General features: G+C 50.0%; 3 protein-coding genes across 3 annotated transcripts; 1 reads left to right on the forward strand and 2 right to left on the reverse strand.

Moving 5' to 3' along the window:
• Nucleotides 1–4,120: 4,120 nt before the first annotated feature.
• Nucleotides 4,121–7,115, reverse strand: LOC117858984 (rhodanese-like domain-containing protein 4, chloroplastic). Its single transcript, XM_034742147.2, has 4 exons — nucleotides 6,363–7,115; nucleotides 5,611–5,713; nucleotides 5,289–5,540; nucleotides 4,121–4,581 (listed from the first exon to the last, which is right to left on the reverse strand). The coding sequence occupies exons 1-4, from the start codon at nucleotides 7,013–7,015 to the stop codon at nucleotides 4,528–4,530; spliced, it is 1,062 nt and encodes a 353-aa protein (XP_034598038.1). The 5' UTR covers nucleotides 7,016–7,115; the 3' UTR covers nucleotides 4,121–4,527.
• Nucleotides 7,116–7,507: 392 nt separating this feature from the next.
• On the reverse strand, nucleotides 7,508–11,507 carry LOC117855294 (G-type lectin S-receptor-like serine/threonine-protein kinase At2g19130). The gene is made up of 2 exons (XM_034737604.2): nucleotides 10,964–11,507; nucleotides 7,508–10,003 (listed from the first exon to the last, which is right to left on the reverse strand). Exons 1-2 carry the CDS (start codon nucleotides 11,148–11,150, stop codon nucleotides 7,743–7,745), a joined length of 2,448 nt encoding a protein of 815 aa, XP_034593495.1. The 5' UTR covers nucleotides 11,151–11,507; the 3' UTR covers nucleotides 7,508–7,742.
• A 2,219-nt stretch (nucleotides 11,508–13,726) lies between these two features.
• Nucleotides 13,727–16,791, forward strand: LOC117856561 (G-type lectin S-receptor-like serine/threonine-protein kinase At2g19130). The gene is given in 3 exon segments (XM_072294292.1): nucleotides 13,727–14,141; nucleotides 14,478–16,270; nucleotides 16,272–16,791. Coding segments are annotated over 3 exon segments (2,415 nt in total). The 5' UTR covers nucleotides 13,727–13,969; the 3' UTR covers nucleotides 16,722–16,791.
• The last annotated feature ends 2,256 nt before the right edge of the window (nucleotides 16,792–19,047 follow it).

Below are 19,047 nucleotides of genomic sequence, written 5' to 3' on the forward strand. Positions count from 1 at the left end.
TAGTTGCGCTTGCGTCTGTGCAGGGCGACGATACGTTACACGAAGCTGGCCTTGGCGTCCTGTTCGTGTTCTTGCACTGCTTCGAGGCATTGGCCCGGCGCATGCATGCGGCATGCATTCTGTTTGCCTGATGGGCTTCCTGCTGATGTTGAAGGAGAGTAGGAGACTCTCTCTCTCTCTCTCTCTCTCTCTCTCTCTCTCTCTCTCTCTCTCTCTCTCTCTCTCTCTCCCTCCCTCCCTCCCTCCCTCCCTCCCCCCCCCCCCCCCCCCCCCCTGCTCTCTCTCTCTCTGAAGTCTGAAGGCATTTGGGGGCACTGTTTGACACGGCAGAAGGCATTTTCCAGGCAGTGACACTGTGCCAGCACACAGCAAAGGGAACCGAGAGACAGGGAGAGTACTGGATGGCATGGCGATGGCAATGCCATATTGCCATCATCATCAATGAATGTGAGGAGGTGCGCAGGGGCGGCAGGCCGCCAAAAAATGTCGTCCTGCAGGAGATATTCAATGCACATCCCTGCATTCAAAGCCAGCAGCGGCCGGCCTAGCATACGGGCAATGCACCGCACAGTCGCGCCGTGCAGCCGCATTGTCTAGCCCCTCGCAGAATGCAGGCCCAAGCACGGTACACAACGCCCCCCCCCCCCCCCCCCCCCCCCCCCCCCCCCCCCCCCCCCTCTATTTGAATTTTATTTTATGATTATTTGATTTGCAAACATTTTTCAACAAATCCATTTGAACATATTGCAGTAAGTGTGGTGTAACATCACCACTACTCCAATCGAATAGCTAGGAACATGGCAGGCGAAGGCGAGATGGAGACCCCGGCAAGTTTTGCACGGACAGGGAGACGCACGCACGAGAATGATGCAGGCATGGCACGCAGGCAGCAGAGCGCAAGGGCAGTCATGCAGACGAGGCGATGCGTGCACTGGCACTGACCCGCACTGTTGCCCGGGGGCGCGTGGTACGAGCCCTCGGTCCTCTCCTTCCTACTCGCATTCATTCAAGACTCGGCGATGGATCGTGGATGCGGGCAGGAGGAGGAATGGACGGAACAACAAGATCGCAAGAGGGAGGCGGCGATCGCAATGATGGCGCGGCCGGGGGCGCGATCGGAGGGAGGGGGCCGGCGGCAATGATGGCGATCGACGGTGGCAGCAGTGACCAGCGCAGCACTGTGCGGGCGTACGCGCAGCCCTGCCGGGCGCAGGCGCGGCGAGAAGGGAGAGGAGATATCCCATCGCATCGGCGCCCCAGGCCGCCGGGGCGCGCGTTAATGCGAATGCTTCGCCTGCGCTGCGCCCCTCCTGCGGCGCGCGGCGTCGGCCACGAGGCCTGGCGTCTGCCGGGTCTGCCGCTGCCGCGCCTGTGCCTGCGCCCGGGCGCCTTCCTCACACGTCTCCTCGCTCGCTAGTTCTAGCGCGCAGCCGCGGCTGTCGTCGTCTGCCCGGGCCCCTGCGGCTGGACGCTGATCCGCCGCGCGGCCGGCGCGCCGAGTTAATGCGCGCCAACGGCCGGCGCGAACATCCCTTTTGCCGCGCTCGATCGATCGCCGCCTCCCGCCGTTGGATTCTCGCATCCAGCCTTGTCTCGCACGACGCCTGCCTGCCGCGGACCATCGTCGCCAGTTTCGTCACTGTGGCCACGCACGCTTGCTCGCTCGTCTCCTCCCCCGTTGTCTCCGCCCCCGTCGACTGCTGGCTCGATCCTGCAACGCGGCGACGACTGGTGATTTGACTTGGCTGCGCCTGGCTCCCGTGGACGGATCGGACAACAGCAACGCTCCATGGAGGATGGATCGGAGCAGCCACCAGCCAAGCGCAGCCTGCAGCGCTTCGTCCAAGGGGGGCTAAGGGCCTCTTCAATATTATCAGAACCCCAGTCCTATAATATTTAGGAGCTGGTTCTAAACATTGCAGGGTCGGTCCTATAAAAAACTGATTTCTCCCTCCCACCCTCCACACCTCTCCTGCCATGGAAGTGACTGAGAAGGAAGAGGTTGGGAAGATGGGATTTTTTTTCCTCTCGTGGGTCCCATGGATGGTGGTTCCAAACAGTTGACGGTTTACAACAGCACAAATCAAGACTTAAGGGGTGTTTGGTTCTTTCGTCCGGACTAAAATTCCTATCACATTGAATGTTTAGATACTAATTAGGAGTATTAAATATAGAATAATTACAAAACCAATTGTACATATGGAGGCTAATTTGCAAGATGAATCTATTAAACCTAATTAGTCATACATTAAACATGTGCTAATCATGAATTAATCATGCTTAATAAATTTGTCTCGCGAATTAGCCTCCATTCATGTAATTAGTTTTATTATTGTTTAGTCCTCCTAATTAGTTGATATGACATAGTCTAGACTTTACCTTAAGGATCAAACACCCCTTTGGAACCGGGGCCAGTTCCATGCATTGGAGATGCCCTAACCCTCTAGCTGCTGCCTACACGAAGGCCCCTACCCGCCGTCGTCGCCTCGCGTCACGTCACGCACTCACCATTTCACCAACGTGCGTGCGGCTGCGATCGGACAGGGGATCATCAGAACTGACGACCGACCCCCCGCGAATTAATTCACTGCGCGCCACGCGTTGGGCACAGTCACCTTGCGAGCCGCCGAGCCGGGGGGTGTAGAACAGAACAGAAAGAAAGCCAACGACAAGGACGCGGTGAAATCATCATGAGAGGTGAAAAACATCAGGTGGGTGGTTGTACTCCCTCCTGGTTTTTATAGCTTACCTGCAGGGATAATTCCGGTGGCCCGGCCGCCGGCCGACATGCGGACACGTACCAGCAGGCATGATCTCGCGCGCCGATCGCCGTCGCTCGCACGAATCATGACGACGTTGCTATCAGCATCAACAGTAGTAAGAACTGAGCTAATGAGAGTACTGCGTCCAGGTGGTGTTCAGGATTACGGTGCGATGATCGAGATCGAGACTGGACGAAAGGCTAATCTTGGAGGGAATACAATACTGATGCCCGGTGAGCGAGTGAGCAGAGGGCATGTATGCCATCCTGTCGTCGTGCGCCTTCAAGACGATCGTTCCTCGTCTTGGCATTTGGCTTGCTGATCTTCCGGCATGAACAGGGGCAGGCAGCACTCGTGGTGATCGTCACTCCTCGAGTCCTCGGGAGTAGTATCAGTAGTCGCAGAGGGCTGGCTGGGCGCAGAGACAATTGTGAAACGTTACTCCTGCGAGGAGGGAACAGGATGGCTTCGGGCTTCAGCAGTGGTGCTTGTAGCCTGTGGCTAGTTACTGCAGTACTGGACAGGGAGACGGATTTTTAGAGAGCTAGTCTGTGTTAGATGAAGGGAGGTCAATGCATTTGACTCTCAAATTCTTCCGTTACTAGAGTCAAAAGCGGCATGTCTTAGAACGTATGTGTACGATTAAGGAAGTTTAGCTAAGAAATCACTTGGTTTGTTCCACCGTTACTGTCGCGCTGCCTATGACTATGTGGCAATTTTCGGTAAAATTTTTTGGCTTTGGAAATAATTTTGCATATGGCCAAGGTCGCAGGTTCGAGACCTGCATGGGCCAATCCAAAATTTTAAGTTTTTGCATTGTTGCCTTGAAAGCTGCTTATTCCGTCGTATATACGACCTCCTATGATGGTCCAATAATTCCAGAATTCAAATGACTAATACTGAGCTCATTGGTTTAAATTTTTCCTAGAACAACGAATCCGAACTGAAACCATGATGCCATGAACAACATAAACTTGTGGTTGGCGTAATTTTTTTTTTGACCATATACTTCAGCAAAAGTACAGAACAACTGATGGAGGCATATTCCTGATCAATATGCTGCGTGGCACTCTTTGTATGGGATGGGAGACCTGAAATTTGATTGTAACCTCTTTTGGTATCAGGAAGTGTGCCCTAGGAGTTCTGAAGTTCCATTCTTGATTTGGAGAATCGTGGAATGTATTCTCCATTCGCCCAGCTTTTATGATGGGTCTTCTCGGTTGAGTGCAGCTATCAGAGACTCATCATCAGAGAAAAGCAGCAATGATGAACCTGCAGAGTGCAGACAACTGACAGCATCTACTCCTTGAACGAGTGCTAAAGGCTCTGCCTGTACGGATGCCACATGAACAGAAGTCTGAATCTGAAACTCATTTACAACTGTAGTAGTGAGTATGGCCTGAATGTAGATGCATGAACCAGTCACGGCAAAATGCAGAGCTAACCACAGTTGCCAAACTGGAAAACTCTACAACACCACAAAAAGTTTGAAGTCACATATATGAGGTCATTTTCGCCCCCACTGCAATTTACAACCAATCAACAACACCAGAAACTGGGACGAGCTTAACAACTACAGAACTAAGAATACACCATAGCCTCAATAGTAAAGAAAAATTCCGATGCAGCCTGTGCTCTTCTTAGATGTGATCCCCATACCCCAGCAATCTCCTCGACATCAACGGTTAGAAGTGTACAAAAATGTTTGTGCAGGAGTTGTCTGCTTCTGACTTCGAGTTTCACACGTGATTTTCCCGCATTGCTCTTAAGTCCTTGGTTTTGATGGTGTTGGAGATGACGGTGGCTTCAAGTCAGGGTACTGCACAATAAACTCAAATGCTTGTGACTGCTTGTACAGTTGTATCATAGGTTTTGTGGTCAGTTTGCATCATAAAGAATGAAGAAACAAAGGACCATGGACGAGCGAAGATATTTACAAGCAGAACAAGGGGAGTTATTTAACTGGGCAGTCAGTCTTGTCTCTAGTTTATGTCAGTAAATAGCACTTGGACTGCAATTCACTGTCCTTGCCAATTAGTAATTTCTGTGGGCCTGAATCAAGCCATTTAAGTGCCTTGAAATGTCAGTATCTAACTTTCAGGTAACCATAAAGCTAAGCTTCAATGAATTGCCAAAAACTATAGCACGTGCTCTGATATCATGATCTAATTTCTTCCTAAATTATTCATATATGGCTTTAAAAATAAATACCATATTCATCACTCTAGTCTAGAAGCATAGCAAATACAAGCAGACCAATGCCATTTCTTCCTAAAGTATTTATCGCTTTAGAATAGATGCAAGTCAAATAATGTTTCGTACGTCTAGCACTCTAGCGTTGTACATGTTCGCGTGACAGCTGGAGAAAACTTGAGTTTATTGTCAGTACGAAAGAAAAGCAGTAAGATGTGTGCAAATACTGTTGATTTGAGTCATATACTAAATGGTAACCAGTTGGATCTATGAAGAAAAAGAAGAAGCAGGATAATTTTTTGTGTGGCAGTGAAAAAGCAAAAAGAACCATACATTTGGATATGGCGATAATGGTCTCCTAGTTGCATGTTCTGCAGTTGTACTTCCATTGGGATTTTCATAAACATCTTTGGATTCATCACTTGCATTGACTACAGTGGTGCTTGGAGGAGCTAGTGGTTCCTCATTTTCCCCCTTCATACCATCTGCTCCATCAGCGCTCACATCTGTGTGAGCTAACTTCATGCCCTTCTTTTTCCTCGGGAAAACATGTACAGATGGGGGAAGGTAGTTTTCTTGAACAGCCTAACGGAGAGGAAAGAGTTAGAAAAAATGTATTATATCCTTTGCCCCACAGAATAGAATGACACCTTACCTGCCACCCTTCTGGGCCTCGCAAGCCCCCTTGAATTGCATAGGCTTCCTTGAAACCATTCTCGATCAGTAGCTCAGCAACTCTCAAAGAATTACCATCAAAGCTACCTTACACAGCATAAACTTAAGTTGGTAACAAAATGGCAGCATGATAAAAGACCAAAGGGCCTGTAGGAATTTAAATACAATCTCTTTCACAAGAAGCAAATGTACAACAAATGCAGCCAAAAAAAATTCATTAACTCTGTTCATGTAGCAAACTGAGGGACAAAAATTTAGACAACATCCATTTTTAATAGGATAATTATGCAAATTAAAGCTTATTAAATAATAAACAGAATAACAAAGTTCCTCCTTCTATTGAATAGAATAACACAGTGGTGCTCGTGTGAATGCATTCCTCATTCTTTGAGATTTGAGAAGGTACACAGATCAATCCTATTCACCAAAAATTGAACCGATTTCAGAGTAGTAAAATCAACACAGCATTTGGTTTGCTTAGCTATATGCATTTTACTAGAAGGCTTGTAACTATTTTTTACCAAATTCTAAGTTGTTCCATGCTAATAATAATCATTTACCACTATGTACATTAACCTTTTACATTGTGGCGCATTTGTGGTGGGCACATCCATGATTGCCCAGATTTTGCATAATTGTATTCGAGGCAAAACCTTTCTAGTCAAGGACGCATCAGATGTTGCATCTGGCATTATAGGGTAAGTAATTCAATCGGTTTTCCATGTCACTCACTTGTCAAGGACGCAGACGACGGTGTTAGCGGGGTCTGGGAACCTCGCCAGCACCTCCTTGACGAACCCCTTCTCGTCCTCCTCGTCGAACTCAACCTGCACGGCACTCTTCTCGACAAGCTTCAGGTTCGGCGGCGCCATGAAGCGCACGCTCTTGGCCCGGCGGATGTCCAGCAGCTGCGCCTCCGGCACGTCGCGGAGCGTGCGGAACGCGTCGATGGCGCTCACGGGCTTGTACTTCTTGAAGACGTACTCCTGCACCAGCGGGATCACCACGAGCCACACGAACACGACCCCGGCCACGAAGAAGGGGTTGCGGTTGTTGAAGTCGTCGATGGCCACCACGATGGACTCGAGGCTCACCTTCCCGTCGCCCTCCGCCGCCAGGGAAGGGAGCGGCCAGGACGCGACCGCGGCGGCGACGGGGACGAGGGCTTCCCGCCAGGGAGCCGCCTTCCGCGCCGGGATTGCGGTCTTGGGCGCCGCGGCGGGGGCGCGAGGAACCGGGATTTCGGAGGGGGTGGCATTCTTGGCCGCATTGGGCGGTAAAAGTTGGGTCCTCCGAGGATTTCTTGGGGGTTTGAAGGGATTTGGGTGGTGGGAGCTGGAGATGCGGAGGAGCGAGCACTGTTCTTGGAGTCGGAGGAGAGCCATGGGAGCGCGAGGCCTGAGCTCTCCGCAACTGCGAGGATAGCAGAGCTCAGGCTCTGAGCTGCGAGCTGGATTGCCAACGATTTCAGCGTCTTCAGCTTAGCTATCCGATTGATCCGCTTTTTTATTTTTTTTCTGAAGAAAAACATAATCACTAAATATGTTGGGAAAAAGGCCTTGGGCTTTCACGACGCAATTGGGCCTGTACGTAATATGTGGGCTTTCGTGAGAAGTTGGGCTGACAGTTTCTACAAAAAGCAAGTTCGTCGCAAACAGAGACTGAAAATTCGCTGCATCACAGCAGAAAAAATTCACCTGTTGTATGCAATCGTTATTGCTTTCAATAAAAGCAGAGTGATCTCCTTTTTTCCATAAATAAAAAACAAAAAGGAAGAATTTCACCTGAACAATCTGATGCAGTGATGCCCCTCGACGGCAATACGTCCAAGAAAGGGAAAAAAACGCAAGAGAATTTTCTTGCAGTGGACATGTATATGACTTTGGATTTCGATACATTTCAGAATATATTCTATGTGGTTAATAATCGTACAATACTAAAGCACTTCTCTGGAAATTTTTCTTGGCTCTGTGCAGTACTAGTATTCTACTACAAGCTTCGTGTCAGGAGTACAGCCTCTTGACACACACACACACACACACACACACACACACACACACACACACACACACACACACACTACTGCTAAGTTCGTGCCGCTAGCAGTGAATCTCAGGTCGACGGCAACCCTGAGAAGAACTCGACGTACTTGGCCGGATCGGCGAGCACCTTGAGCGACTTCGGGATGGGCGGGACGTCGACGTCGACGAGCCCCTCCAGGACCTGCACCACCATCCCCATGCTCGGCCGCAGGCTCTCGGCGTCCTGCACGCACCAGCACGCCACCTTGCATGCCCTCTCCACCTCGGCGACGTCCGCCTCGCCGGCGATCCGGCAGTCCACCGCGCCCCTCAAGTCGCCGTCGAGGAGCATGCCCACCGCCGTCGCCGGGAAGAAGTCCACGGCACCGTCGCCGCGCTGCCCGACGTTCCTCCGGCCCGAGACGATCTCGAACAGCATCATGCCGTAGCTGAACACGTCGGCCTTGGTGGTGACGGCCGCGCCGCCGATCCACTCCGGCGCCAGGTACCCCACCGTGCCCCGCACCGTGGTGAGCACGCGGCTGAAGTCGCGGCCCATGAGCTTGGCGAGCCCGAAGTCGGCCACCTTGGGCACGAACGCCTCGTCCAGGAGGATGTTCTCCGGCTTGATGTCGCAGTGGATGATGCAGTCCCGGCACTTGTCGTGCAGGTACTCCAGGCCCCTCGCGATCCCCAGGGCGATCTGGTACCTCGTCTCCCAGCTCAGGACGCCGCCCTGGCTGCTAGCCCCGAACAGGTGCCTGTCCAGGGAGCCCCTGGGCATGTGCTCGTAGACGAGCAGCCGCCTCGTCCTCTCGGAGCAGAACCCCAGCAGCCTGATCAGGTTCACGTGCTGGATCGTGCCGATCGTGCTCACCTCGGCGCGGAACTGCTTCTCCCCCTGCCGAACGCCTTCAAGCTTCTTGACCGCGACGGGCGTCGCGTCAGGCAGAGACCCTTTGAACACCGACCCGAACGCGCCGCCGCCGAGCTTCTCGGTGAAGTTCTTGGTCACGAATTGCAAGTCGCGGTACGTGAACGCCATGAGGGATCCTTCGACTCTCCTCAGCGACTTGATCCTTCTGCTTCTCAGGATGAGGATTGTGGCCAGAACGATGGCGGCGACCGCGGCGACGGACCCCGCGGCGGCGAGCCCGATGACCAGCTTCCTGGCGTTCCCGGTGCCTGAGAACTCGGACGCCGCCAGACGGATCGAGATGCTGCTGCCGCCACCGCTGGCCGTCGTGTCTTGGAGGTTGATGAGGTCCCCGTACCACAGCGAGCAGCCGCCGCCGCCAGTGTAAGAGTACGCGGTGCAGGAGCAGTTGCCGAGGCACGCGAGCTCGCAGTCACGAGCACTCGCCGCCGCCGCGCTCCGCGCGCTGCTCGGCAGCCTCGCGTCGGCCATCGTGTAGAACCTGTCGTCGTCGTTCTTGCTGTTCTTCTGATGCTGCCCGTCTCGATCGCTGCATGCGAGGCCGGCGTTCCTGGCGCAGCCGGCTGTGTGGTCGTTCTGCAGCCACTCGCCGGGCCGCCGCTGGCTGAATCCTCGGGGGCAGCTGCAGGACGGCAGGGCGTTCTCGGTGCAGACGCCGAAGGGCCCGCAGACGGCGTAGACGTCACACTGCTTCTTGGGCTCCGACCAGAAGAGCATCCACTCCTTGGCGGCCTCCACCCACGTCAGGAACTTGATCTGCCCCGTGACGTCGAAGAGGAACCGCGTGACCACGGACTCGTCGGTGACGTCGTAGACGAAGTAGCTCTCGTCGGCGCCGTCGACGTAGCCGAAGGTGTACTTGGACAGCGGCGACGCGTCGGTGGGCGTCATCTCCGGCACGGCGGTGAACGCGTGGCCCGTCCAGTTGCCGCTGCTCCAGTACTGCTCGCCGCCGTTCCAGTTGAGCAGGTACTGGCTGGAGCCGCCCGGGTCGAGCTCGAGCGAGAACGGGCTCGGCGACGGGTCGTTGTAGCCCTTCCACGCGACGAGTTGCGTGACCTCGCCGGTTCGCTTGTTCCGGCCGAGCTTCCCGCCGGGGAGCCACGTGTCGCCGAAGTGGTCGAAGCTCTGCCACCGCACGGCGGAGGTGTTGGACGCGTCCGCCAGCACGAGGTTGCCGGTGTCGAGGATGACGCCCACCGTAGTGGAGTTGGAGGCGACGACGCCGGTCACGTTGGTTGACCAGACGGTGGACCTCCGGTGATCCAGGATGACCATGTTGCCGTCGCTCGCGATGGAAAGCTGGGAGGACGCCGGGTCGGTGATCGCCGCCTCCCGGTTCGCCACCCACACCGTGGTGTGCAACGAGATTTGGTTGTACCAGATGCCCAGGTACCAATGATCTGACGAGTTGTCTGTTGCGCACAGAAGAAGAGTCAATTACATGATGATCCATGCACCGTTTTTTTTTTTAAAAAAAATTAAATTCATCATCACACTTGTCCATCAGGAGTAGTTGTCAATTTTGGTTGAGGCCGATTTTCTCGGAGCAAAGAGCGCGTGGGTCACTTTGCGCCAAAAAAGACTTTGAAAAGGTCAAGTACTAAATCCGCATGATCGTGAAGAACATTAAAATATGAACACGGCCAGGTGCGATTCCAGAAAAGAAGATGCTTTCATCAGTTGATTAGCAGGTCTTCACGCTAGCTGTTGGTCACTCTTTGCCTACCTTGCTCTTCTTTCCTGATACGTGACAATCGGCTGGATGTGACTTCAGGTTCGGAAAAAAGTTAGCAGTGACCAGTGACTAAGTGAGGCGTTTCCATGGTGAATCTTATCATAACACTGGACGGAAGAAACGTGCCTTTCTGCCATGGATTTTCCCCGTGTTGCTTTCTTGATTGGTTGTTTATTTCATAGTTCAAATGTTAGTATCTAGGCCTACATGTATATTTGTTTATTATCAAGAAAAACAATACAAGTTCTTATCAAGATAAATACCAAGTTACCCACTGAAAGCAAAACAAAAAAAAAACAGTCCTGCTCCAGTTAATTGTGCTCTTGTATATGGCTTAAACTGACTGACATGCTCGGGGAAGTATTTGGATTTTGAAGTTGCATCTAGTACCTAAGAGTTGTGTAGTACTCGATCACATGTAATGAGCAAATAAAAAGGGTGATCGTTAGCTAATTTTTCGTTCAGTGTGTGTTGCACGTACCGACAGAAATTTTCACTTCAATAAAAAACAACAAATTTGTTTAGATATAGATACAGAGAAGAGTATCAAAGCTGAGCTTCACGCCAAAAAAGACAGCAAAAATCCGCAGCTGTACGGATGCAGCTGGGAGCAAAAAGCCATAGCAAAAGGTAGTACCTGGCTGGAAGAAGCCGAGCCTGAACTTGCCACGCTTGGACACCAGGCTGTCCCCGCCGGACAGCGGCCGGCCGGCGGCGACGGTGTCGCCGGCTTGCGACGGAGCTCCCTGCAGCAGAAGCACGAAGCCGAGGAGGAGGGGAAGAAGAACACATGCCGGAGCCGACCTTCCACGGGGAGCCGCCATTGCTGCAGCCTCCAAGGTCGAAGGGACAACCGAGAATACCGAACAGAAACGGAAAGGGATCAGAGTCTCAGCGCCAAGCAACTAGTAGTAGGTGGCGGCTAATGAGCGGGCACTCGAATGCGACGCGGGGACGGGGGTGGAGAAAGCGAGAGGGAATGAAAAAGAGACGGCCCTCGCCCGACCGGTGGTCTCTGGTCACGTACATGGCGTCGCCGCGACGCTGCTGTGGGGAGAAGGGCGACGGCAAGCGACCGCGGCCGGGGGGCTTAAATGCGGCCATCGTACGGGGGCGGAGGAGTAGCCCCGGCCCCGTCGGCACGCCGCGCGCCCGCGCACGCCACCTTCCTACGTTTCCACATGCTTTGACGCTTCACGGTGTGAAGCTAATGAAATCCTCCATGTGCAGCGCGATCCATCGGGCCGCGGCCAGGTGGAAAATCACAGCTGGTTCACATCGTAGCACGGTACGTGTACCGGACAGTAGGATCAGGACCGGCACCATGCGTTCCTGTAGCAAACGACGAGCTCGATGGGATGGGCCGTCATTAACGCGAGTGGGGGCGCGCCGGCCTCTGTACCGGCGGCTTTGCAGGCAGGACGCGGGCATTAACGAGCCAACGGCGATGCGCCACCACCGAACGAACTCCCGCCGGGTTCGCTGGTGTCGCGCTCGTCGCCGCTCGCACAGCGCCCCTGCCCCCTGGTGGCGTGGTGGGCTGCCGCGACCGGTGCCTGGCGGCAACGGAGAGTTCAGTGCGGCACAGCGCAGCGGGACGGAGGGCATGTGGGATGTGGGCGCCCATCAATGCCGGGCGGGGAGCGCGACCGCGACGCGAGCCCCCGGGGGGCGGGGCGGCTACCTGAGACAACAGAACAGAACCGTGAGCCCGTGACTCGCGGTCGTCTTTGTTCTCTTCTCGTCGTCGTCGTCGTCTCCGGCCGGCCAACCTCGCCGTCGCCGTGGCCATCGTCAAACTTGAGGTGCCAACGGGCCCCGCGCTAGTTTTAACTTTCTTGGCCCCAATCATGCGGGATTCTTTTGCTCTTTCTCTGCGGCTCACGCGGTTAAAAAAATCACAACCCCTGTCCACACTGCGCCAGTGCGTCCTACGGCAGCGTGACAGTGTCATGTACTACTCAGGTGCGATCTTTTTCTCTGCCGACTGTGTCGTACCGTCGTATGTAGGAGTGAGACCTAACTCAACTGTGGTTCGTTTAAGAAGACACGACTGCAGGTGTACGGCCGAATCACATGTGATCGGTAGTGCTTCTAATCACACTCACATGAGTACGCTTCAAGAGCACTAGTATGCGCAATTGGCGTTATGGCAGCGTACGGGCCTTGGACAACAGCGTGATAGAACGTGACTAGTGGGTAAGGTGCTCGTGTTTCGTAGCTAACGGAAATGATTCAAGTCCAACTACCTGCACGTGTGGTTGTAAGGCTCTCGTGTTTCGTAGCTAAAGGGTGTCGTCATCTCCGTATCATCCCAGCCATCCATCTTCTTTCTTTTTTTTGAAACAAAAGCCATCCATCTTCTATAACGCCAATTTTGAACACAGTTCATCTTACATTATTATTTATTTTTTTAAGGGGATATTCTTTTTTTTAGAGGATGAGGGGATATTCTTACGAGTCCAGGTCGCCTGAAGAGAACCATATGGCCCACTGGTCTCGTACCGAAGCCCACGGATCTCTCACAAAATGAAGAAGGCCAACTTGTAGGGAACGAGAGGCCCATTAGAGGTGCAAAATGCGCAGAGCGGATCCTTTTGCACCTGAAACCGGTCGGCCTAGCAGATCCTTCTGAAAACAGACAATGTCTAAAGGCAAATAAATATTTATTCGAAAAAAAGGCAAATCAACATCTGATATCCATGGAGGACACAAAATCAATCTATTTGGGCGGCAGAGGCTCATACGAAAAGCACTAAACTTCTGAAGGAAAATTGACATAGGATGACCAGAGCAAACAGACAAGTTTGCTGAATGGCAGATGCGATTACGGATTACCTAATGATGGAGCAGAGAAGCAAACAGTGGTGTCAAAGGTTCATATGACTGTCGACCTGTCTGCTCCAAATTTCGACAAAAATCCATCTAGGTGTCAAAAGTTCATAACTTCATATGACTAATTTGCGCTAATTCCAGAACATAGACGGAACGAGAATCAAACCCAATAGGGGAAGTCGCGATGACCAAAAACCAGATGAGTCAACAAATTGCAGTTGTGACTTGTTGACTTTGAACCTCGCAGGCTCGCAGTCGCAGCGAACCCGTCAAGTGGCCGAGCTGCTGCCTGAACGTTGGTCATCAAATCATCTTGGGACTTGGGGGTACCACCATCCCTTGTCATGGAGTGGAGATTCAGCGACACACTATGCTCTTAATGTTTATTAAAGCCTTACCGGCACCATAATTCGCAGCTTCTTTACCAACTCAACGATTCTCAGAGCTGGAGAATAAAGACACAATACAAGTCAGCCTGGATAGCATAAACCTTAATTGATATAACCAGAATTATTACTGAAAGCTGACCTTGTTCAGAATATAGCATTGTTGACTGAAATGTACATCCAACAAAAGGGCCTTTTCTTACTAACGGCTTCAACATCAGGAGAGCGTCACAGCATGGATTTAACTAGAGAGGAAGAGGACAGGAATGCGTACAAAAGTCAGATTAATGCTATGATTAACATGAGGAGCTTCACATATAAACATCCAATCATCCAATGTGCTGCTGAACTATGAGTTCATAGCAAGTAGCCTTTTCTCACCTGGAAACTGAAGACCATCCTTTTTCCCTTTGATTTCTTGTATGGCTACCTGGCTTTCTTCATGCACCATATCCTTACTTTTACTTCTAATTTCTCTCCAACAGTCTCCACTGCATGCCTCCGATACCCTCACTTCGAACCAGCAGCTCTCCGGGAACCAGAAGCTGATCTCTCGGGATGGCAATTTTGCACTGGGATTCTTTCAGCCTGCAGGTGAGTCTTAAATGAAAACACACGTATGTTAGACATACAGATGAACTAACTGTGAAGTTTTCGAAGGGATTCTTTTTCCCAGAAAGCAATCAGTAGAGATTAGAGAAGCACTAAAGTGATTTGTACACATAATATAGATCAGTAGAGAATCAGTAAAGTGATTTACACACAACATAGAATTTCATGTTCAAGTTCCAATCTTATAAATACTAGAAAAGACAGTGAACCTTCCATGGTGATCTCTGAATTAGAATGCAAGGAGTTAATTTTTTCGTAGCATCATTGGTTGATGAATTATGATCTGACAGTTCTCCTATACTGCATTTGTGGCTGAAGGATCCAATGGCAGGTGGTACATAGGCATCTGGTATAATAAAATCCCAGAACAGACTATAGTGTGGGTGGCGAACAGAGAGAAACCAGTCTCTGATCCAGTCTCATCAAGCCTAACAATCTCAGATGATGGTAACTTCATTCTCCTGGCTAACCACTCTAAATCCCCCCTCTGGTCTACCAATATTAAGAACAACACAGCTGCTAGTTCAACAGTTGCTGTGCTCCTCGGCAATGGCAACCTTTTAGTCAGACATGAGTCTAATGCCTCTGCTGTGTTATGGCAAAGTTTTGATGATTTCACAGACACATGGCTCCCAGGAAACAAGCTCAGCCGCAACAAAAAAACCGGTGTGATCAAACGGATGATATCTTGGAAAGACCGAGGTGACCCAGCACCAGGGTTGTTCTCCATTCAGTTGGATCCTAATGGTTCAAAGCAATATATTCTCCAATGGAATAGCTCGGAAGTGTACTGGACTACTGGCAATTGGACTAACAATGGATTCAGTGGTGTGCCAGAGATGTCACCTGTCAATCCCTATCCCAGCTCAAGGTTTTTGTTCCAGTTTGTTGACAATGATGAAGAGGCATATTTCACGTACAATATTAAGAATGATGCATTAATATTTACAAGAACTATTATTGATGTGTCAGGCCTGTTTCAGACTTTGGTTTGGGCAGAGGCACAGCAAGCATGGGCAAACTCTTTCACGAAACCAAAAGCTAAGTGCAGTGTTTATGGTGTGTGTGGGGAATACAGCAAGTGCAGAGAGAATGCTGCTTCACCATGCAGTTGCCTCAAGGGCTTCAGCGAGAATCACCCAAACAACTGGAAACTAGATGACCAGACAGCAGGCTGTAGGAGAAACATACCGCTACAGTGTGCCAACAATGGCTCAATGAAGGCAAAGCATGATAGATTCTACGCTATTGATAGTGTGAAGTTGCCAGATAATGCACACATCACCGATGCAACCAATGTTCATGACTGCGAGTTGATTTGCCTGAACAACTGCTCTTGCTTGGCTTACTCTCATAATGGCACTTGCTTGGTTTGGCACAACCATTTGATGAATCTTCAAGATAATATTGATACATCAAGTGATAGTATCTTTATTAGAGTGGCTGCATCAGAACTATCCAACTCGGGAAATAAAAAGTTGTGGCTTATTGGGATCATCATCGGTGGATTTACTGTTCTAAGTTTTGGAGTGGCCATTTTATATTTTCTCCATAGAAGAAGAGCAATAATTAATGGTTTAAATCATGATAACGGGTCTTTGATCAGTTTCAAATACAGTAATTTGCAACTCCTGACAAGAAATTTCTCAGAGGTGTTGGGTGCAGGGTCTTTCGGCTCTGTATTCAAAGGGGTTGTATCAGACACCACAGCAGTGGCAGTCAAAAAACTTGAGGGCTTTCATCAGGGGGAGAAGCAATTCAGGGCAGAGGTGAGCACGTTAGGAAATATTCATCACATTAACTTGATTCGCCTGCTTGGATTTTGTTCTGAAGGAGCGAAGAGATTGCTTGTCTATGAGTATATGCCCAATGGTTCACTTGATAAACACTTGTTTGGTAGTAGCTCTACCACTTTGAGTTGGAAAATAAGATATCAAATTGCTGCAGGGATTGCCAAGGGTTTGGCTTATCTGCATGAGGAATGTCGGGATTGCATCATACACTGTGATATCAAGCCAGAAAATATATTGTTGGATGATTCATTTGTTCCAAAAGTGGCAGACTTTGGATTGGCAAAATTACTAGGTCGGAATTTTAGCAGAGTTTTGACATCTATGAGAGGCATCTATGAGAGGCACAGTAGGATATCTTGCACCAGAATGGATAAGTGGTGAAGCCATCACGACAAAGGCAGATGTCTTCAGCTACGGAATGATGCTTTTTGAGATCATTTCTGGAAGGAGGAATCTGGAGCATAAGGAGACAACCATGGAAACATTTTTTCCCATGTTGGTTGCAAGGAAGCTTCTTGAAGGAGAAGTGCAGGCACTGTTGGGTGAAGGATTGATCAATGGTGTAAATGAAAGAGAGCTAGAAAGAGCATGCAAGGTTGCTTGCTGGTGCGTTCAAGGTAATGAAAGTTCCAGACCAACAATGGGGGAAATTGTAAAAATTCTGGAAGGGGTGATAGATGTTGGAATGCCACCGGTTCCAAGGTATCTTGAAGTTCTCTGTGAAGGTTCAGAGAATGCGAAATTCTTTTCCTATGAAGCAGCTAAGTGAATAGTTTAGGAAAAATATGTTTTCTTAATACATATGAGTGTGATCCTATACTGTAATTTTGACGAGTGCAGTGTGAAGCCCCCTTAAGTGAACCCATCCGGAGTCCTGACAATGATTTGGGAAACAAAATAAATCAAAGGCTGGCTCATTCGGTTTTTCTACTTGTGCCACCAGATCACCTTTGTCCCTCTACTTTTAAAATGCTCAAATTGGTTCCACCTCGTTTACAATGTTTTTTTCCCGAAAGATTTGGGCCATTGTGTCTGGCGTGCGGCGTGTATTGCTAAGAAGAGAATTGACCCAGTTTATAAGGAAAACAGAGTCCAAAAACCATACATTACCCACTACCTACAACTACCAACCAGTTTACAGTTTTTCTTGAACTGCATGTAATCTGACATGGCATCCTGTACAGTAGACACGGGTTGGATGCTGCTAGCTCAATGAAATCTTCGTCCAAATTTCTCGCCCCAAAAAATTCCAATGTAATGCCAGTTCTGCAGCTTGGGTTGCAGTGGCAAAGCCAGGATTCAAACACATCCCGAGCTGAAAACTAACCGGCTAAATACAAATGCTTTAAACAGAAGAGCATAAATGTGCGTTTAAATATAAGTTTGAACTCATCGATTAACAATCGTAACAGAACAGATAAAACTTGACAGCAGCTACCAAAAGAAAGGTTACGACAGATCCCACATTGCGAGATTTATCCTACATATCCCAGACAGTAATCCCTAGCAAACACATCACAATCAGACACTATCACACATTATATTCGAGCGCTTCGTATCACAGATTTCAAAGGCTAGGGTGACTTATCCTGTTACCCAGGAGACACGGCACGACGATGTTGAATTGCTGATGGTTCGCAAGGAACGATGCAGCCATGAAGAACCGATGCAGCGCCTGCGGCGAAGGAGAGGCCAGGAGGGGCAGGCCGACGACCGTCGGACGCGGGGGCCGAGGGAAACGCGGGGCCAGGAGTCGGGACGGGTCGACCGGGAGGGAGGGGAGATTTCAGCGGTGGCACGGTCAGGCGGACAGCCGCAGTGGTGCGCCGGAGTCGGAGCCGTGGAGCCCGCAAGGCGCAAGCGACGGGGAGAGACGACAGGTGGGTGGGGTCCTGGAGCGTCCGATTTTTTGATGGGCTGTGTTGCTTCTGTCCTACTGGGCTAACTATCAGTGTGGGCTTCATGGGCTGGCGCTTGCTGCTTCGAATTCGATCCACAGAAAACATTGCACGGGTATCATAGGATTGTTGATCCTCTCCATATTTTGAAAGAATGTATTTTCTGTTTAATCTCGATTTTCAAAGTTCCATTCCAATGCATCGCTTCTTTTTTATCTCCTCTCACTTAGAACATTCACCTCTAAGATTCATGCATTTCTCCTATGATGCATCCAGATAACCCATATGAACAATGATCTCCTGTTTATAGGATTAGGGAGCTAGACAATCGCAACGTTTCATTTTTCGTAGCTGGTTTGAGAATTGAGAAAACTCGCATACCAAGGAGGCCTCTAACCTCGTAGATGAATTTTAGGTAGGATTAAAAAGTAGACGTGTAACCACTGAACCATGTAAAAAGAAACTAAAACAGCTGACTTTTTTTTTGAAAGGGAAACAGGCAGGAGTTCTGCCGTTCCATATAGTAACAAAGAAGAGAAGCATAGTTTGACCAAACAAAGATGGACCAAGGCCCAAAATAACAAGACAGGAAAGAAACCAAAAAAATGCTGAAGGTCAGCTCATCTGAGAAAGGACGCTAGGCATCAACTCCCTGAAGCATCTGGCGCCCGCCAAGCACCACTACTAGACCAGATGGGAAGAAGATTCATATGACTGGCACTAATAATTCTAGAACGGAAAGCAGATGGAAAGATAAGTGAAGAAAATCCGACGTCCAGACCACCAGACCAGTGGAATTTGGTGCGGAGCAAGCCAATGACAGAAGCAGTAAACGGAGGACAAACCCGTAATTGCCCATTGTGGCTGCCTGACCGTTGAATGCACAGTCTGGCCACGACAAGTCATCCACAGAAATTTCTGACACCACTACTTGTCCTTTGATCGTCTTTCTGGCCCTATTTTCCCTTTACCGATTCAACGGTAAGGGGGTGTTTGGATCTTTAGTCACATCGAATATTTGAAGATTAATTAGGAGGACTAAATATGAGCTAATTATAAAACTAATTATACAGATGGAGGCTAATTCACGAGACGAATTTATTAAGCCTAATTAATCCATCATTAGCACATGTTTACTGTAGCATCACATTGTCAAATCATGGACTAATTAGACTTAATAGATTCGTCTCGCAAATT

This window comes from Setaria viridis, chromosome 5, assembly GCF_005286985.2.
Source record: "Setaria viridis chromosome 5, Setaria_viridis_v4.0, whole genome shotgun sequence".
Lineage (NCBI taxonomy): Eukaryota > Viridiplantae > Streptophyta > Magnoliopsida > Poales > Poaceae > Setaria > Setaria viridis.

What these genes read in the sequence shown, in the direction of transcription:
- LOC117858984 (XM_034742147.2), bottom strand. Translation starts at nt 7,015, where the DNA reads ATGGCTCTCCTCCGACTCCAAGAACAGTGCTCGCTCCTCCGCATCTCC. An exon ending in GTCGTCTGCGTCCTTGACAA is followed by an intron (nt 5,714 to 6,362) that starts GTGAGTGACATG and finishes TGTGTAAGGTAG; the next exon opens with CTTTGATGGTAATTCTTTGA. An exon ending in CATTATCGCCATATCCAAAT is followed by an intron (nt 4,582 to 5,288) that starts GTATGGTTCTTT and finishes TTTATTGTGCAG; the next exon opens with TACCCTGACTTGAAGCCACC.
- LOC117855294 (XM_034737604.2), bottom strand. Translation starts at nt 11,150, where the DNA reads ATGGCGGCTCCCCGTGGAAGGTCGGCTCCGGCATGTGTTCTTCTTCCC. An exon ending in GCTCGGCTTCTTCCAGCCAG is followed by an intron (nt 10,004 to 10,963) that starts GTACTACCTTTT and finishes TGTGCGCAACAG; the next exon opens with ACAACTCGTCAGATCATTGG.